The sequence below is a fragment of the Barbus barbus genome, assembly GCF_936440315.1.
Source record: "Barbus barbus genome assembly, chromosome: 18".
NCBI lineage: Eukaryota > Metazoa > Chordata > Actinopteri > Cypriniformes > Cyprinidae > Barbus > Barbus barbus.
In genome coordinates, this window is record NC_136746.1 from 29,251,451 (window position 1) to 29,272,814 (window position 21,364).

The following is a 21,364-nucleotide window of genomic DNA, read 5'->3' on the forward strand; positions in this document are numbered from 1 at the left end:
GACCTGATGGATCATCATATTTGATACAAATTTTTCTAAAAAATATAAAAGTTATTCTTATGTTTATTTTTTAAAAATCAGTAAAGATTTGACAGCAAAAAGACACGTGAAGCACAAGCTGAAGGTGGACGTTTGTACAATTATATATTAAAATATTATATTATTAAATTTATATAAAAAAAAAAGTCTAAATGATCAATCAGACGACAGAAGATATGCAGTAGATTCTGTGCAACAGGTTTTTCAGTAAAGTTCTGATCATGTTGATCATCTAGATGCTTTAGTAGGCTTTAAGGTTCATTTCTCTGACTGACCTGGTCGATGACAGAGTCCAGGGTGCTGAGGAGCAGGAACCCACGTCCCCGCACCAGATACTCTCCCAGCGCCACCATGTGACTCTCCTCCTCACCCTCGGCCCGCTGGGCCACTGCGCTACACAATTGGTGCACATCGGTCAGGAATTCCCGTGCCAGGGTGTTACTGGCCCCACTCATGTCCGAGCTGATGGAGGAGAGAAAACCAGAGCATGAATACATGTAAATCACCTGCTACAGCTCTGCTTTAGTTTCACATACATTGCAGTTCTCTTTTTGTATAAATTAACAAGAAAATAAAAACAAGTGAAACTGCTCAGTTGGTTTCATGTCCCATAAATGTTTCTATATAAATGGATTTAAACAAGAAAATCTGCTATTGTTATAATCTAGTGTGCTTGTACGTTTTTTATGTTTACATGTAAATAATTATGCAGTCTGTCTATCTATCAATTTTTTGATTTTAAAGTACTTTTACTCGTTTATAAGTCACTCAATGGCCTAGGACCTAAATATATTGCTGATATGCTCACTGAATATAAACCAAACAGACCACTCAGATCATTAGGATCGAGTCAGTTAGAAATACCAAGGGTTCACACAAAACAAGGGGAGTCTGCTTTTAGCTATTATGCGGCCCGCAGCTGGAACCAGCTTCCAGAAGAGATCAGATGTGCTAAAACATTAGCCACATTTAAATCAAGACTCAAAACTCACCTGTTTAACTGTGCATTTGAATGAGCACTGTGCTGTATGTCCGAACTGACTGCAATACATTTTATGTATAATCATTTTCTTTAAATTTATTTTAAATCATTTTCTATATCATTTTAAAATTCCTTGTTTTTATTATTCTTATTTCCATGTTTTTATTGATTTTAATGTCTATTTCACTTTCTTTTATGTAAAGCACTTTGAATTACCACTGTGTATGAAATGTGCTATATAAATAAACTTGCCTTGCCTTGCCTTGCCTATCAACAGCCTTTGCAGATCAGATGCTGTCTATGTAAGCAGCTTCCTGGGTTTTATCCAAAAAAAAAAAAAAAGGTGATCAATATTGCCAATATCTCACAAAGACTGGCAGTCCATTTTACCCCACCAGTTCAGTCATATCAATAATGCAGCTAACTAATCAAACTTGTTCAGTGAAATGTAGGTTATGGTATGCACACAGACTATGACTGTGTGAGGCCTGACAGGAACTACAGTGATGTTACGCAACAAGATTAGGGTTCACGGACCGCAGATCCTGTTATCAGACACTGACCCAGCGTACTGTATCGCATCAACTAGTTATTCCATCCACCACATCAACCGCTGGACAGGATTTCAGCCGTCTCACTTTACCAAACCACAGAGAGCAGAACAAATGGTCACAATAAGTGTAACAATTCCCAGACATTGATTTAACCTGATTATTTTGAAGATATTAAGGATGATCGCAATAATTACACATTATATTAAAAACCAAAAATGTAAAGAAAAAAAAGGAAATTCTCACAAAATTATATTTCCCAGAAAAAAAAACTATGATTATATGTATATTAGGCTTGCACAATCTAAAATGTAATTAAAACATTTTTCTGATAAAAACTGCATTTGCAATTTAAAAGGCATTTTCTACAAAAAGAAAAAAAAGGACAAAACATTATTATTATTATTAATAATAATAAATAAATACATTGTATTATTTTTATTTACAAAAATGAAATTAATATATTATATTTCACTGTTGAATTAAAATTGTTTAAGAAAAAACAATATAAAAATAATATAAATATTTTACAGTACAAGTGTAAAATTACATTAAAGATTTGTCTTAGTCATTTTCAAATGCTAAACCATAAATATAAATGATTTTTTAAAAATAAATTCAATACGTTATTTAATATGGCCATACTGCCCCCCCCCCCCCCCAACGACATATCTGCTCCATGTTACATAATGATCAAATACAAAATTTTAGCAGACATTTTAATACGTTTGCTTTACATCACAGCAGCTCCAGCACACACACACACACACCATAAACACACCCCAACGATGCTTTAAAAGACACGACTCCATTAAAATCTACAATACACACTATTCCAGCCGACCTACAGTACCTCCTACAACCGGCTCGCAATGGAACTTAAAATCTCCATCATCATCTGCCGTGTTTCAGCCACATATTCCACTCATGGTCACAGTAGCGTCTAAACCGCAAGAATCAAGCCTGCGTCCGCATGCCTCTACGCTTCACTAATGACTGAATTTTCTGTCCTGCTCCATAAATTCCATTAAATCGGAATTTCAGAGGGAAGCTTTCCAGATTTTGAGTTGATCAGTGCATCACATGAAAACATGTGATGTCACATGGTCGCACAGGGGCAGGTTGGGAAGCAAACTTCTGGTCAGGCCTGGGGGTGACTTAGTAATTCAATTTTGTAGTAAAGCTTAGATGATAAACCTGCCATTTGCCAGACGCTGAAACAATCCTGTTATGTAAAAACAAATCTTAGTCTTCCACAAACCATGTTATCTTATTTTGCACAAACGTGTAAATATGCTTGGATTCCATCTTTTTAAATACTGTTATTTTCAAACTGAATTAGTAAACTACATTAGTTAACATGAAGCATTTATTAGTCTTAGTTAATGTTAATTTCAGAATTTAGTAATACAGTACATTATTAAAATCAAAAGTTATATCTGAGCCAGCCTGAACTAACAATAACCAGTTGTGTTTTTATTAACTAATGTTAAAGTTAACGTTCGGTCATCATTTACTCATCTTGTTCCAAACCCAAAGGACTTCATTTGTTTTCAACTGAAGAAAGTAAAACATTTTGAAAAGTGTCCATGAAAAGTGTTGTTTTTGTTCATACAATTAACTCTTTCCCCGCCATTGTCGAGATATCTCGTCAATTAAGAGACAAAGCTTCGCCGCCATTGACGAGTTTTTACGGCAATCCGCGTTCTAGGTATATTACGGTAAGGAAATCCCTAGGGCATGTCCTGAGAATCGGTCAAAAACTGTTTAAAACTAAAAATGTTATTGTCATTTATTAGGCAAATAACAAACTGAAAAAGCTACAGTAAATAGGCTTTATTCACACAAAATTAAAACTTCAATGAAACCTTTGAATGCATTAAATCTAGTGCTGTCAAACGATTAAATCGCATTCAAATTAAAAGTTTACATAATATATCTGTGTGTATTGTGTATATTTATTATGTATATATAAATACACACACATACAGTATATATTTTGAAAATATTTAAATGTATATATTTATATTCACATCATTTATATTATAAATAAATATTTAATATAAACGTATAATATTTTTCTTAAATATTTACATGCATTGGTGTGTATTTATATATATATATATATATATATATATATATATATATATATATATATATATATATATATATATAATAAATATTCACAGTACACACACATATACTGTGTAAACAAAAACTTTTATTTTGGATGTGATTAATCGCGATTAATTGTTTGACAGCACTAATTAAAAATCACAACAATAATTAAATTTTAGCATTAGAAACACTATTGTGACTGAACAGCTTACACATACTGGTGGATTAACAATTACAGAAACATAAAAATATGATTTTAGTAATCACCAGTACTGTTAGTTTAGGGCAGCTGTGGCACAAAACTTACATTGGTTGGTGGCCTAATAAATGTTTTAAGCACCGTACATGTCATGAAATGCAAATACTCTGCACTGTGCAATACACACATGTACAGTAAATACCCTACATTATGTTCATGGCACTACGCTCCCATTTTATTATCATTACAATTGCTATGCAAGTTAATAACAAACTCATAACTTGATATGCTGTCCCACTTTACCAGTATCTCCCTATCCCAGTTTGCCAGTATGCCTATGGTAACACAGGACAGAGGAAAAATTATTCAATATCCACGGAAAATCAGGAAATTAGACAAGTTTGCAAGAACAAATGTGTGAATAAGTCATGCAACTTCTAATTTCTGGGTAAACTATTGCTTTAACAAAGCAATTACTTTATTATCTCACTTGCAGATAAAAGTTTTGAAAGGGTCAAAGGGTTTCATATGCAATAATCGCACACTAATGCATTCACATCAGACGGGCTGTAGCTTTGTCCAGTTACTGTGTCTCGGCTAAAGTTCCAGGAACTGCACATGATCACAAGATAAAGATTAGGACCTGAGAAAACACACTTAATTGAGCACACGGCATGTAGCCACTCAGCCAGACAAAGAAAGCCTTTTATCACTCGCCTCAAGCGATCAGTTTCTCTCAACACAATGCTAATTAACATGAGCTTTATCGCTGCTTGCTATGATTTTAGTTCATCTAAACAAGGTTCCACTGACTGAGGGCAAATCTGTAATTGGGTAAATTACACAACAAAAACAAACACTGATCAGGAAATGTAACCTGTGCTTAAAATATCTCAAAGATGCAGGGAGATTATTCGGTGACAAAAACAAAAAAGAATTTCAAAGAAACAAAGACGCTATGCAAAATTCTGCTTGACAGACGTGATCAAAAGAAAACATGATTTTCACAATTTCTTTGAACACAGGCTGTCAACTGAAGACACTTAGACATCTGGATCATCTTGAAAAAGCAGACGGCTTACCAGAATTTGAGCGCATCCTTTGCTCTCGGGTCACTGAGTTGTCGCGCACAGTGAAACGTGCAGAGAAAACTCTCCAAACACTGAAGACTGACCTGAAATCAAAGGAAAACAACAACATACATCTCTGTTATGAAGGAGATTTAATTTCACAGACAAATTAGATGTTTGCATTTTCTGAAGAAAGCAGAGTTTAGTATAGACACATAATATAGAGAGTTTGATCAAACGTATAACTTTTGAATGATGGTACAAATAGTGCTGATTTAATTGGGCAAGCACTAGACAAATGCTCTTGTAAGGCAGCTTTGCATTGTGCACTTTAGAAGTACATCAAATGAGCAATAAATGTATTATATTTCTACACAAACGCATCAAAATGAGACACGCATTGCCTTTGACCAGTTTTCATCAGCAAGTCTTTTCCTTCATTCAGGCCACCAGTGAGCTCTCAAAACACCCAAAGACGTCTCCGTTTCTCCAATTACTGGAACAGACACAGAATAATCACATTACATGGAGAAACTTCCACTCACATGAGTGAGTGAGTGAGTGAGTGAGTGAGTAAGAGGCCAGATGCAGGGAAAAGTACTACAGCTGCTGCATCTACATGAGTGTGGCTGAGCCTCAGATCACATACTACACATACTACCCAAAATAAAAACAATAAAATAATAGAATTCAATAAATGATAGATAAATAAATAAATACTACATTTGCTATCATTATCATCATTATTATTATTAATTTATTTGTTTGTTTTTATTATGGGTTAAAATATGACCCTTGACAAATTCTTAACTGGTTTTGTGAGGTTCATAGTAGTATTATGGATGAATCTCATGAAGTCTGTCAAGAACAAGTCAAGGGTCATATTTCAATCAATTAAATCAAATCAATCAAAAAATAAATAGTATTCTTAATTCATTGTCATTATGCTTATTTATTGTTTTTTTAATTTTTCACTATTGGGTTGAAACGTGACTTGACAAATTCTTGACAGATTTTGTGGGATTCGTCCATATTATGGATAATAATCACATGAAATCTGTCAAGATTTCTGAGAAAGGTCATATTTTAACAATTTTAAAAATATATATATTACAAAATAAATACAGTAAATTATATTAATACTACTACTAATAATAACAACAACCATTATTATAGATTTTTTTGCATTACTGTTAATGATCCATCATTTAAATGATAAAACACCTATACATCAGAAATCACAGGTATGTCTGGAATGTCTGATCTTCCCAGGATTTGCATTTGCAGATGACCGGTCACCTGACCCTTTTAACTGGTAACTGTGGGGGATGTGTGTTAATGGGGTCACAGGCTTGACAGCAGCTCTGACTGATCCTCCAGCTGTCAGATCACACGCGCGGGAGTCGCTTCACTAATCCACAGCTTCTACAAAAGCATTTCATATGGACAAAACCGGACAAAAAAACAGGTAACGATGGCTGCCTGAGACGCTTTGATCAATCCTTAAACTGCTGCACTGACATGCTTCATCCCTTACAAACTCATCACTCAACTATTGAAATTATTACGTTTTGGTTAATAATCATGGCAAAATATACAACCACACAGAGTTGCAAAGAGGCAGAAATTTTCCAATAAATTTCTAGAAACTTTCCAAGGTTTCCAAAGATTTCCCAAAAATCTTGCAAAAGTTTCCAAAAATTCTGGGAAGTTAGAAATTTACCAGAAATGTTCCACCCCTTTGCTAACCTACAACCACACAAAATTAGTGAACCAATTTTAGTTAAAAATTAAGTGCCAAACCAAAAAATTTTACAATATTATTGTACTCACAGAATAAAATTATTCTGAACATTATCAAATTTATTTAATCCCAAATATGACGTCTCCTCTGTGTGAATCTCAAAAATAACGGTCAAGAACACAACCAAGTCATCAGCCCAAAAACAAGAGAAAATGTGCACTTTTTTCCGCATTTTATCTCATATGTTCTGATCTCTGCATTATTCAGGAGATACTATGATAGAAATCATCAATCATTATCAAAATTACTGTAAAATCATGTCTAGAGCTTATGTCAGTGACTCAGTTTCCTACAGACTCGACCTATTTCAACAACTCTGTGCAAACAAAACACTTCCTAATTTTCGTGTTCAGTCAACTCAGATGAACCCTTAATATACATAATAATCTTCACTTGAAAAAGCTGTGGCTGTGCCTCAGATCACATACCATCTTGTCCTAAATGGATGAATCTCACAAAACCTGTCCTAGAACATACCAGGTCATGCCTCAACACCCTGCCAAAAAATAAACAAACAAACAAACAAACAAAGTGTGAATCTCATGAAACCTATCAAGAACTTGTCAAGGGTCATATTTCAGAGCAAAAATAAAATTAAGGAAAATAAATAAATAAATAAATTTTGAACTCGTCAAGGGTCATAATTCAACCCAAAAATTTATTTAGGGGGAAAAACATTAAATAAATAAATGAAGTGGATGAAAACCAGTCACAAAAACTCAAAAAAAAAAGTCAAGAATGAGACATTTCAACCAAAAATAAAAAAAAATTAACAAAGGTGAAAAAACAATGATAGAATTAGCATTTTTAGAGAAACCGTTCCCTTAAAATATTCTAAAATATCCAAAAATAGCAAGTAACAGACCAGCAGCATCAGCCTATTTGAAACCGTTTAACACACTTTGATCTAGTGTCCACACACTTTGTTAGTAGTATCAAAGGTTTTCAAGGCAGGGTTATTGAAAGTGGCAGAGGTCATGACCTTCTGCAGGTTTCAGACACTCACCAGACAATCAGGGTCCCACTATCTGAATCAGAGCAGATGATGATGGTGAGGGACTCAATGGACAGCGAGAGGCTGGAAACACAGGACACAGGAGAAAAAGAGACAGACGGGATGAGACGAACAGAAGATGAACATGACAGGAAAACAAAACTTAAACAGAAGGACAGAGAAACAGGAAAGCAAGGAGGATGCAGCTCTAACTAGTTTAAGAGAGAGAGAAGTTCATGCAGAATCAAATCAAGGTTCAATCTGACTGAACAAACAGATCATGGGATGCAAAGTTCCTCTGCGCACAGAGATCTTTTACTGTCACGTATGTTGCACATACAGATGTTTGCACCAATCACCTGAGCTGTACATGTCATGTGACAAATCACTCTGGAGATGCAGGAAAATTAAGTCAACACTGAATGGCTCTCCACCAGAACAAACACAGTCTCAAACGCTCACTGTAGTTGAAAATAACAGACAGGAAAATGCACTTTTAACACTTCTAAGAGCCCTTCAAAACATCTAGTAGCAGGTGCTGACTACTAAAGCTAACCAGCCTAATCTAAAACCCCTGAGACAAATGATCTACAAAAATCAGAGCATTAAAACATAAACCAATAAACCACAGGCTATGGTTATGTAGTATGTGCAAATTTCATTTATACTACATGGAATATAGTCATTTTTTACAGTTACAAAGCAAGATTCAAACCAAATGTAGTAGCTACTACACAGTATTTGACTTTGGACGCAGCAATAGTCTCATGACTGTAATGATTCAGACCCTGCTGCCCTTCTCAAGTCTTATTTACAGTGTTTTCCAAGAGGTCACAATGGATCAGAATTTCCCAAATTTCATGTGACCCAAGATCTGGGGGGGGGCATTTACAAGAGCGGGTTGTGTGTCCTGTCATCTCTAGTGAACTCCACAAAACATGAACAGCAGCGCTGATATCAGGGGAACTGGAGTGGATGGACACTGATGATATTAATGGAAATACATTTGATGCACAAGACACGTGGCGGCACGTTCTCAAACAAAGCATCAAAGCACAAATTATGATTCATTATAAATAATCTAATTTAAAGCTTACACTTGCACTATGCATAAAGTTGTATTTTGATTTAAAGCTTGTGAACGAACCTAATTTGCTTTCACTTAGAGCAAATAAACATCTATATTTTCATATACTCATACTCATTTGTTGCTTAAAATCATAAATAAAAAAAAACCTGTTTTGAAATCAGCCCATTTCCTTGTAAAACATGTGCATTCAAAACTGGCCGTGAAAAATCAAGATCGGTGCATCACTAACAAGAAATGGCGGGACAAGTGTGTGGCAAACAATTCAAGATCAGGTTTGATTAAAGCTTTCAATTGTCAGTACGCTGCCATACTAACAATTGTAATTGCACACACTATTGCACATAATACATTTGATGTTGAAGACTTCAAATGCACGTTTTCAAAGAACAGACTTTTTGGTGTTTTTCTCAGTTCATTATCTGAGTTTGAGTCATTTTAACACTAGTTCATTAGTCGAGAGACTGCCGCGGATCATATGCTTTTATGAGCCTGGCAGGAAAACAGCAGCATCTAATTAACACATTCTCACCCCATTTCCATCGCTCTGACACGCATGCAGCACAGGAAGTCACACATGTTAGCGTCGGCACTGTAAACTTGAGCCGGTCGCAGAATAACTACGGTGGGTTTGCAGAAGTGTCATTTTCCTTCTGTTGCAAAAAAAAAAGGTCAAAAAGCAGATCTTGTTTTTGCTTGCAGTGTTTTGTACGTGAACTCAGACTGATGTCGAGGATTAGATCAAAACATTACAAGAAAAGTTAAAGCTTGTGCAGCATGCAGAAAACAAACCTTAGATTGCATGTAGTTTCAAAGAAATGTAAACATCATATTTTTGCACTAAAAATGAGTATGTTCCATAGGGATGCTCGATTATTACAATCATAATCATGATTTATCAATATTGAGATCAGGATTACTCGCTGACTTTGGAGAAATCATGCATTTATTGAAAAGTTATTTAAAAAAAAAAAAGATTCCTTGAACTTTAGCTTTTTAATCAAAGATAACACAAGTAAACACAACATGCAGTTTTTAATCCAAACCCACATGGCCTGTGTGAAAAAGTGTTTGATAAGAAAGAAAGTAATTGAGATCTATCAGTCTGGAAAAGGTTATAAAGCCATTTCTAAAGCTTTGGGACTCCAGCGAACCACAGTGAGAGCCATTATCCACAAATGGAGAAAACATGGAACAGTGGTGAACCTTCCCAGGAGTGACCGGCCGACCAAAATTACCCCAAGAGCACAGCGACGACTCATCCAAGAGGTCACAAAAGACCCCACAACAACATCTAAAGAACTGCAGGTCTCACTTGCCTCAGTTAAGGCCAGTGTTCATGACTCCACCATAAGAAAGCTGTCTACCAAACCATGAATTCAGCGGTCTACCAAAAAATCCTGAAGGACAATGTCCAGCAGGGATGGAAATTAGCACCCGCCACCAGCCAAATGCGGGTGATTTTGTGTTGTGGCGGGTAAACTCGCTTCACCTACCGGCCACTGTGGCGGGTAAATAAAAATAGCATACTGTTTCACACGGACGGCGGACACTTTTAGAGGAGGCACCTAATGTTAGAGCCTGCAATACTGCGGTTTCACCAGTGTGGCACTGTAGCGCAAGACTGTAGTTCCGCCCTCCTGGATGCATTCAAGAGAAGAAGACATACAGCGCTTCAGAGAAAATGCACCTGAACTTGAGCGGCGATTGGATGAACATGTTAATATATAGCGCGCTTTCGTCTCAGTAACTAAATAAACACAATAAAAACTGACAGCAGTGTGAAAACAGCATTTAAAAATGCATCTGATTACAACGATGTGGATGTTTGCATGAGCTCTGCTTTTCAGTAATGTAACGTTACTCCAGTAATGTCCGGACTAAAGCAGCTCTCCAGTGTGGAGCTAGCTAATTATTAAATATTTTTATTAGTGGGAAAAAAAATTGTTTCATTATAGTGACAGTTTGGTTTACAGAGACCAAAGCTTGATCTAGCTAAGGACTGTTTTGATTATTCATAACCCTATAAGGTATTTTAAAATATTATGTTCTGAATAAAATAGTTTATCCAAAGCATCGTATCACTTACCTTTATTATGTTTCTTATCTATATGACTTACAAAAGGAGAAGTTAGGCAGAATGTGCAAAATGTGTCATTCAGTTTCTTTTTCATGTAGCTAATTAAATGGTGAGAGAGTGTCTCTGTCTGTCATTTCATTTGTGTGCCAAATACATCTATTTGTATAATGAATTGGTGACTCTTTACAATAAGGTATCATTTATTAACATTAGTTAATGTATTAATTAACATCAATGAACAATGCATTTATTACATTTAACTATTAATCTTTGTTAATAAAAACTTAAAAAACAGCATTAGTAAATGCTGAAATTAACTAACTTTTAGATTAACAAATGCTGTAGAAGTATTGTTCATTCTTAGTCCATGTTAAATGATGAACCTTATTGTAAAGTGTTGCCAATTAATTGTTTAATAATTGTAATTACATAATATACTTTTCTAAAGCTGAAGTGACCTTTATTTTAGAATATGTATAACTTAATATTTTAACTAATCACAAAAGCTGAATTATCAAAGTCTACTGGTCAATCAGTGGAATAATCGATGATTAGTCGATTAATCGTTCTAATAATCGTTAGATTATTCGATTATCAAAATAATCGTTTGTTGCAGCCCTAAGAGAAAACATCTCAGGAGGAGCCAGTGGACAAAGAGGCGAAGGTCAAAAAACGTTTTTTTAAAGAACGATGGAGAAAAGCAGGCAATGGGGAGTCCCGTGATTGGTTAGTTTACGAAGAGACAAGTCAATGTTCTGCTCGGTATGTCGTCAACACGCTTCAGAAGATGCCAAAACTAATACCCCAGGTTTCATAGACAAGGCTTAAAACTAATCCCAGACTAAAATCTAAGTCTGAGCTGTTTCAACTGAAATAAACTTGCTCTGACAGATCTTAAAATATATCAGTCCCTTTATTTTGTCTCAAAATGCACAACAGTAATGTTTTTTCTAAGGCATATTTATAAAAATTGCTTGAATGTCCTAATTGAACTATGGCCTAATCCTGGTTTAGTCTAAGCCCTGTCTGTGAAACCAGGCCATAGTTTCATTGTTGGGACTAAAAACCTAAAACTGGAAGCCATAAAAGACCACGAATCATCCGAGCAGGCGTAAATTGGACTGGGAGTGGGGAGGATGGGTGGAGGAATGTTAGTTTTTTGTTTAATCTGCTCTACTCATTTAATGAAATGTATATCAGTTCATGGTTTGTGTGTGTATAAGAGAGAAAGAGAAAATGTCAGTATTTCATTGAGACTTGAGATTAAATAAACTGCTTAAGTATTGTAGATCTTGTAGTATTAATTTTCACATGCAGTTACACATTGTCGGTTAAAAACAAGAAAGTGGCTGGTAAAAACATTGAGTGGCTGGTAGATTTTGAAATCCACCAGACACAGTGGCCGGTGGACAAAAAAGTTAATTTCCATCCCTGATGTCCAGCCATCTGTTCTTGACCTCAAGCTGAAGAGAACTTGGGTTCTGCAGCAGGACAATGATGCAAAACACACCAGCAAATCCACCTCTGAACGGCTGAAGAAAAACAAAATGAAGATTTGAGTGGCCTAGTCAAAGTCCTGACCTGAATCCTATTGAGATGCTGTGGCATGACCTTAAAAAGGCGGTTCATGCTCGAAAACCCTCCAATGTGGCTGAATTACAACAATTCTGCCAAGATGAGTGGGCCAAAACTCCTCCACAGCGCTGTAACAGACTCATTGCAAGTTATCTCAAACGCTTGATTGCAGTTGTTGCTGCTAAGGGTGGCCCAACCAGTTATTAGGTTTAGGGGGCAAGCACTTTTTCACACAGGGCCATGTGGGTTTTCAAAAACTGCATGTTGTGTTTACGTGCGTTATCTTTGATTAATATTTACATTTGTTTGATGATCTGAAACATTAAAGTGTGACAAACATGGAAAAAAAAAAAAAATCAGGAAGGGGGCCAACACTTTTTCACACCACTGTATATGTATGTATGCATGTGTATATATATATATATATATATATATATTATATATGTATATATGTGTGTGTGTGTGTGTGTGTGTGTGTGTGTGTGTGTATGAATGAATTTATATTGAATGAATGAAATTTAATACTGTGTGTCATTTCCTGGATGATCCACGACTAGGGTTGGGAATCGACAATCGATTCCAGAATCGGATACTTGTCAAATTACAATTTCGATTCCGCCTATCGATTCCTATGCACTTTTTTTTTTCTTCATCTGCGAGTACCCCAACTAGCAATCTGCCAGGGCCTTGCTCGCTAATCTAAGCACTCCAAAGTTTGGCTACATTTGTAATCAGAAGCCAAAAAAGCTCAGTATAATATCTGTGATAGCCATGTTGCAAGAGAGGTGTCACCACCAACATGACAAAGCACTTTACTTTAATAGATTGTTACAGATCGTGAACACGATTCAAACACCAACGTGATTCTATTCCTAAATTACAATGATTCATCCGTTTCATTCCTCAACCTTTGATGTGTGCGATCACAACGTTGTGATCACTTGGTTCATCAGTGTGATTTGAACACTTAAATTTGCGTTCGCAGTTCACACTGACGTTGACCTAAAGAGAGCAGCTGTCATCTGTCATGAATGAAACAGCCTCACAATCTTTTCAACCACAAGTAGTTCTGATATAAACTCTGATGTGTATTAAAATAGAGTAAATCACCTTTTTAAAGTAATTTGACTCTTCAAATGAAGATTTATCAATTACAATTACATTGTACAGTATTAGCGCAAAAGATAACTTTAGTTCAGTAATCAGGCGCCGTTTAACAGGCTTTTTCGTGCACACGCTTCGGGTTTACGGCCTCAGAAAGGCGCACGCCAGAACAGCACGTGAATGAAATGTTTAACCAGCAAGGCTTTAAAGCACATGCAAATAATGTACTTTTGTGACTGCGAATAAGTATCCCGTGAGAGTCTCTACCGCTGAATTAACACTGATGTGAATGCATGTGGCGTTGCAGCTGATAGACTGTGTATAGCACGATACTACGATATTTCTTCAAAAGCAGATCGTGGAGACATTTTTATCGTCCACGATCAAAAATCGTAATATCGCGCACCCCTACAGTACGTGAGCCCACACTTTCGAACGATTCACTCTTGCCACGAATGACTGAGTGCACGCAAACACACACTGCACACATGCGCATGGATATCACACGCACGTCAAGCAAACATCGGCTTCTAATTCGTCGTTAACATTGAAGTATACAGAGATAAAACACCACAAGTATCGATAACAGTATTGTTTGTCCTGAAGGTTATTGGTAGTGTGGTATTGACCCAGTTACGTACTAGTCCAAAAAAATACCGGTTCTCGGTACCCATCCCTATCCACGACTATCTTTCTGTTTTTGCGTGGCAGTTTTCACTCCGATCCGAGCGGATAAATGGCTCGTGTGGTGCCGTTAGTGCCGTTTCATTCCGCTTTTGGCACATACACATTATCAAACTCTTCATATCATTTTATCAAGGAAAATTATGTTGCAATAATTGTTATCGATTTATCGCCCAGCACTAAAAAAAAGCATAACTAATTGGCTATGCAGCCCTAATATTCAGTGATCTGTAAAGTTGCATAAATCTGCTTCTCAAGGTAAATAAATTTGTGCCCCGTGATGGTGACAGCTATGAGAAGCGAGTCTGCCATATGACATTACAGGACTGTTGTGTTATGTTTTTTCCGGTCATAATTGTGAGTGACTGATCTAATTTGGTCTTTGCCCTTATGATGAACATCATGAGGAGAATTTTGAGTTCCACATTCCTCCAGGAACTAGGATGAAGAACTGCAGAAGACTAAACAACCTAGAGATGCCAGCCAAACAAACATGTACACACATTTACATGCCTGTCAGATGAGGGCTGAGCAGTATGACGTAAACACACTATACACAGTATGGCGGTAAAATCTATACCACAATTGGTTCTTCTGACCACAAACTGTATACACAAACAATACCTTGGCACAGCAACTGGTAAGAGCCAAAAATATTTGCAATTATGCAAGAAAATACAATGAATTTGTTTTCAAAAATATTGAAAAATAAGTTAATTTGGAGTATAGAACTAAAAGTTAACATCAAACACTGGTGAAGCTGCACACAAAATCTGAAGTCATTTACATAAATTAAACATTGAGCCGTCAACGAGTCAATGACTTTTCTGAACAACTAGTTGACTAGTTAAAATGAGTCAGAGCAACCTCTAGTTGAAAAGAGCATCCATGACATCACAGCCAGCAGTAGAAACGTGACTCACCAGAGAGAAAGATTAATTATTCAAAGCGCTGCTGAGTCAATTAACTACTAAGCAAAATGTGCAATCTGGCGGTAAGTGGGGCGTTGGTGAAGAGTATAGACGTGAGGCTCACGCTAGAGTTCACAAAAGCAGAAACACAGGATGTTGAACCAAACAATTGCTTAAACGTGATTTAGAAATGGCAGTGGCAGATTTAAGGACGAACTCACATATTTAGCACTGCAGATGTAGATTTAAACATCTCGAGAAGAGCAATACAGACGTTTTTCTCATGAGTCATAACTGCTGGTTTTTCAGAGAAAGATGTGATGAGATCGAACAGTTGATGAAAATATTAAAAACCCATGTTTCTGATTAACTCTGAGGAACTGAAATGCTGGTGGAGGTTCATTGCACGCCACACCACAGGACATGTGACCCAAAGTGAACCACAGGACATGTTACCCAAAGTGAACCACAGGATATGCTACCCAAGTAAAGATCTGAAGTATTGGCCAAACAGAATATCAGATTATCCCTATAATCTCCAGCCATTAATTCCAATCTGGATCAAAAAATGTTCTCCCAAAATTTTGTGCATCCTAAAAATCACTGTTTGCAACAACATATAGGAGAGTAAATTCTTTTCCATTTCAATGGTAAAATTATATTTAATAAATCAACAATACCTACGCAATTTAATTCATTAAAAATTAGCAATTTAATATTTTTTATTCTTTTTTTTTTTGTTTTTACAACAATAAGGCCCTATGAAATGTTTTATTTTTTCAGAAATTGTTTGATATCGGATTTAATTTTTCTGGATAAAACTTAATTTTATTTTAAAAAGTTATTTTCTGGCAAACAAAGCACTGCACAACAGAGGTTTACGGTAATAAAACAAAGAAGAACAACTCTGTGATATTCTTTAAATAAGGTTTTAATAATGTTATTATTATTTTTATTATTATGTTTGAGATATACATACTGAACAATAGCCAAGTTCAAGTTAAGCTTCAAGTAAACTTTTATTTTAACAGGTTGTGAAGAACTTCAAGCTTCTGTGTGTATTCATATCGAAACAGCTTGTCTTTTTTTAATATTCACAGACATTAGTCCATATTGTGATTCGATTAACTGTAAAGCTCTACTTTTCATTTATTTCTCCAAAATTTGCCAAATTCTGTGACATTCTGCAGATTCTCTGCATTCATGACTGTTTTTCACAACATTGAAATCACAGGGGCTTACGGCTGGGCGATAATTCGATGACGATAATTATCGCAATATAATTTCTCGATAAAACGATATGAAGAGTTCGATATAATGGTTACGCGCCAAAAGCGGAATGAAACAGCGTGACTTATTTGAATCGCGCCACACTGACCGTTTATCCGCTCGGATCAAAGTTCAAACTGCTGCGCGGCGCGAACTCACTAGAGCAGATGCGTTTACTCGGTCACGCGAGCACTAAACAGCGCTGTGAGATCCAGTGTGCAGCGCTTGAATTCAGCGATGAACACAAATAACTGGGTGATTTAAACTAGACAGTCAGAAGGCTTTTCAATCTACACATCACCATCATTTACCATGGATTTACTGTAGTAACTGTAACACGGTATTGTGGCAGAAATGTGGGATATTCAAATTAAATGTTATTACAGGAGTAATGGTATATAATTATAGTATGTATTTGTGATGTATAGTATGTGCATTTATACAGAATATTTTTAGACTACTGTTTTTCATACAAACAGGCTACCTAAAAACCATATAGTTATATTTTTACCATGGTATTGAGGTGCTATGTGTGTGGTTTTAATTGTGTTTATCATTATTTAAATGTATGCTTACTATGGGAGATCATAAGCTTAATAAAAAAAAAAAAAAACTTGGTCAGAATAAATTTAACCATATAAAACTGAGGTTTTTACAGATGTTACTGATTTTACAAATGAAAAGAAATTTACCTCTGCATCCTAACTCAAGCTACCATCAAATGTGCATTTCTAAGAGACAAAAAAAGGGATATTATTATTAATATTATCAGGCAACCCAAATTTGAAAGAATATCACTCATTAGAACATGCAGAAACTAAGAAATTAATTTTTCTATTTAGATATTTATTTTGTTACGGAAAATTAGCAAATGGAGCAAAATTCTGGCTTTAAACTTGAAAGAAATAAAGATTTGACATTTATCATGATAATTATTGATATCGACTGATATGAAGAAAATCATCAAGATAATTTTTTGGCCATATCGCCCCCCCCTTACAGGGGCCTATAAACGTTGACAGATTCCTCACGTTTGGGTGAACTGTTCATTTAAAGATCAATGGGAAGAGCGTATCTTGATGTCACTGGTGGCATCTGACGGACAGACTTCACAGCGAGACCTGATTAAACTAGCAGACTTCTCAATCACGGCACTGTGTCTGCACTTCACGACAAAACAAATCGCAACAATCTCAAGTAATCAAATGCTATTTCATCTGGATTCTTCACATAAATATTAGACAACCTCATAAAACCTTTCAACAACTACAAATGAAACAAATTTTAAGGATCTAACTTACCCACACTCAACCGATGTCTTCAGTGAACAAATCTTGAGGAAAATAAAAACATTTATGAGGTGCGCAAAAGAATCGCTACTCGCATGAAAAGCAGCAAGAAGCGAGAGCAGTGAGCATCCTGTCAGCGAACAACATCCCCTTTATCAAATCTAAAAACATCTCACACAAACCTCAACTGATTTAAAGCAACACTGACATTTTGAAAGTCTTCCAATGAAACACCAGCCCATATAATGCAATGGAAAATATGTGGTTTGGGTAACATATCAAGATAACGGCTGACCTTTTTCTCCAGTGTTCAGTTTAACCAACCACATTTTCACGACATACTCAGCATTGTTCAAATCTGAACTTTCATGTGTATAGAGCCACTTACACCAAGGACAATAACTATAAAGGTATAGCTAATTAAAATTAATATTAGCTATAACTATAGTCATTCTATTTCTATGAGAACAGGGAAGCCCGTACCACAGCTATCACAATACACAAAATAGCACTGAAATCACTTTCAAAATGATTCTTTTCTAGATGCCAATCAAAATCCATCTGACTTTAGAGAGCTTGAGCATTTAAAGTGGCAAATGACTACTTTTTTATTTATAAAAAAACAGAACGTTATATCGTTTGTTGGTATGGATGCTAATGTAGTTATCGTTCTTGGTGTGAATGGACTTTGGCTCTAGAACTTCTCTCCATCTCATACAAAGGCTCAAACAGGTTGATTTTACTTCTGGTTCATCTATTACACTGGAAATGGAAGGTCAAACACATTGCATTGGGATACAGTTTCCAGTATAGTGTGCTTTGGTTGTTTACTACACAAGCAAATGTATTAGGTCATCTGTGGATAGACAAATCTATGCAAACTATATAAAGCAATAATAGCATCTTCATTTCAGAAACCTAAATAAGTTCAACTCCATCCCATGAACATAAGTGAGCAGTTTACCAGATGGATGACAATAAATAATTTGAAAGAACCTGGATAAATGAATGGAAACAGCATCACAACAGGGAGCGAGACCCAGTCGTCACAGTGTTTACCAGTCACTGGCGATGAGAAGAACTGTCATCGCGGTGAAACCATATTGAAGGAAACTGAAAGTGCGAAGCGCACAGCCACAAAAAACACACATGAACAGAAACACACCCACAAGCTTACATAAATATCAAGACAAGGAGACCCTCTAACAGTAGTGTACAGTGCGATGAAGACACAGAAATGTTGGGGTGGGGCTATATACACTTTAAACCTCTGAATTTACAGTGCAAAGGTGGCACAGAAGCCACCTCTGAGCAGCATTAACTCTCTGGAGTCTGAGGGGGTTTTGGGGCCCTGGAGAAGTTTTGATATGCTCAGACATGTGTTTTATTAACATATTAATGTCTAAAATCTGATTATTACACTGTAATCAGCACAAACTGGGCTACAATAATATGTGAGCAGCATGAACGTACATATATTTATACATGTTTGTATTCGCCAAGACTCAGGTTATTTTATTTACATGTTTGTGATGAAACTTGACAGAGACTGAGATGGCAGAGAGTGCACCCTGTTTGTACAGCACATTATTTTGTTGTTATTAAGACTATACACAAATAAAAGTAGACCCTTTGAAGTTTCAAACGATATCTTATTCTTATCTGTACAATCAGAAATGACAGAGTATTTTTAGTTCTTTTCACGGTCATCGAGAAAAAACGAGACAGACCGCACTGCTGCGGGCTTCAGCCCTAGAGGGGTAAACAGTCTGTGTCCCAGACACCTAAGCGCCACCTCTAAAGCGCTTCAGTGAAGTGTACATTCGGCACAGAGACTCATCCTCGCATGTCTCATGTTCAAGTTCAGGTTCCAGTGTGCATACATTTTGTAGAAATTAACTTCACAGTTCAATCTGAAAACCTAGTTAAGCCTGGTTGACCATTTAATCTACTCCACCCCAACATCCAGAAGGGCTTTGACAGGTCAATCTGGATGTGTTTTTGCTGCTTGGGCTAAACAATCCAACTAAAGCAAAGTGAACTTTCATGAACATCCACCAACCCGTCTATCAAAATGAATTACAAAATCTGATAAAAAAATCACACATGAATTCACAGTTAACTGTTAATCACATGCCAACCTAGCAAAGTACAGTGAGAATCAAACCAACAGTCAACATAATCTGAACTATTCCTGGCTGGCGCTCCATGACAGCTGCTCTCAGCAGACACACATAAGACAAATATGATTAAGAAGTACATGAGCAGGCTATCGCTGTGTAATTTTTTAAGTATTTATATCTGTGTGTGTTCTGCAAATTGTTTCTTGCTGTGATTTAAAAAGCTTAAATCATAGATGTAAATATACACCTGATCATTGTAGTACCATTGTGTTTTGTACATGTACCATGATTATACCATAGAATTATTTTCAGTTATCAGTGAACACCATGAAAATCCATGGTAACTAATTATTCAGTAGCATGGTTTATATCAAAGTCCCATGGTATTGGTACTACAAACTCATAATCACTATACCATCGTACCATCACAACACTACTTTAAAAGGGAGTCCAGGATGGTTGGTTGTAACTCAGGATTCAACTGGAAATTTTAAACCAACAGCTCAAGATCTAGTAAATCAGAACTAGTTCATTTGTTTGTCTAGTAACCCAAAACAGTACATCTACAGATCTAGTGCATTGAATCTAGTAAATATGTCTAGCAACCCATAACACCCTAGTAAACGTACAGATCTAGATCTAGTAAACCAGAACTAGTTGATCTGTTTGTCTAGTAACCCTTAATCTAGTAAATCTAGAGAGTTAGTTCTAGTAAATCAGAACTAATAAAGCTGTCTATATCTAGCAAATATACAGATCTAGATCTATGAAACCAGAACTAGTTAATCTGTTTGACTAATAACCCAGAACAACCTAGTAAGTCTATAGATATAACGTTAGATCTAGTAAATCAGAACTAAGTTAGTTGATTTGTTTTTCCAGTAACCCAGAACACCCAAGTAAATCTACTAATTTAAATCTAGTTAACGTAAGTTATTCAGAAACGGTAAATCCGAGAAGGCCCAAGCAAGTATAGAGGATCTAGATCAAGTGAATCAGAACTGGTTAATCTGTTTGTCTAGTAACCAAACCAGAACACCTTTGCAAACACACAGCATTCAAATGTAAGGCTTTTCCCCAACTTCCAATTAAATCTTTGACAAGCCCACATACAGACTTTGCTCATCGTCTACTTAGTAACGTTAGTTCTCACGGCTCACCTGCAGATCGCGGCAGTCCGTGTAGTTCTCCCAGGCCCGGGACAGATCAGCCAGGTGTGAGCTGGCCATGTCCAGCTGACCGCCACCGGCTCCGGTTCATCCACAGCAGTGATCGAAGCTCTAAAATCCAGCGGTGAAATCCGAGCAGCGTGAGCGGGAACAGCACATCATTTCATTAGGTGTCCATCCGGATTAACGTTAGGAGACGTGAAGTCCGTTAAATCCGTTACTGCCGACAGAGCTCAAACAGAACTTTTGAATTCACGGCTGGCGCGAATTGGGTTCTGCACTGGATCTGTTCGCATCCAAGTCAGTTTCCAGTCTG

At 36.3% G+C, this 21,364-nt stretch overlaps 1 protein-coding gene across 1 annotated transcript in view; it reads right to left on the reverse strand.

The window, feature by feature from the left end:
• LOC306883857 (lysosomal-trafficking regulator-like) overlaps positions 1-21,364 on the reverse strand; it is a 90,783-nt gene that overhangs the window by 69,105 nt on the left and 314 nt on the right. Inside the window, exons 2-3 of the mRNA XM_079439345.1 lie at positions 4,972-5,063; positions 315-501 (exon numbers count right to left, since the gene is read on the reverse strand). Coding sequence (XP_079295471.1) covers positions 315-494 — 180 coding nt within the window. The 5' untranslated portion in view covers positions 495-501; positions 4,972-5,063. The remainder of the gene's footprint in view (positions 1-314; positions 502-4,971; positions 5,064-21,364) is intronic.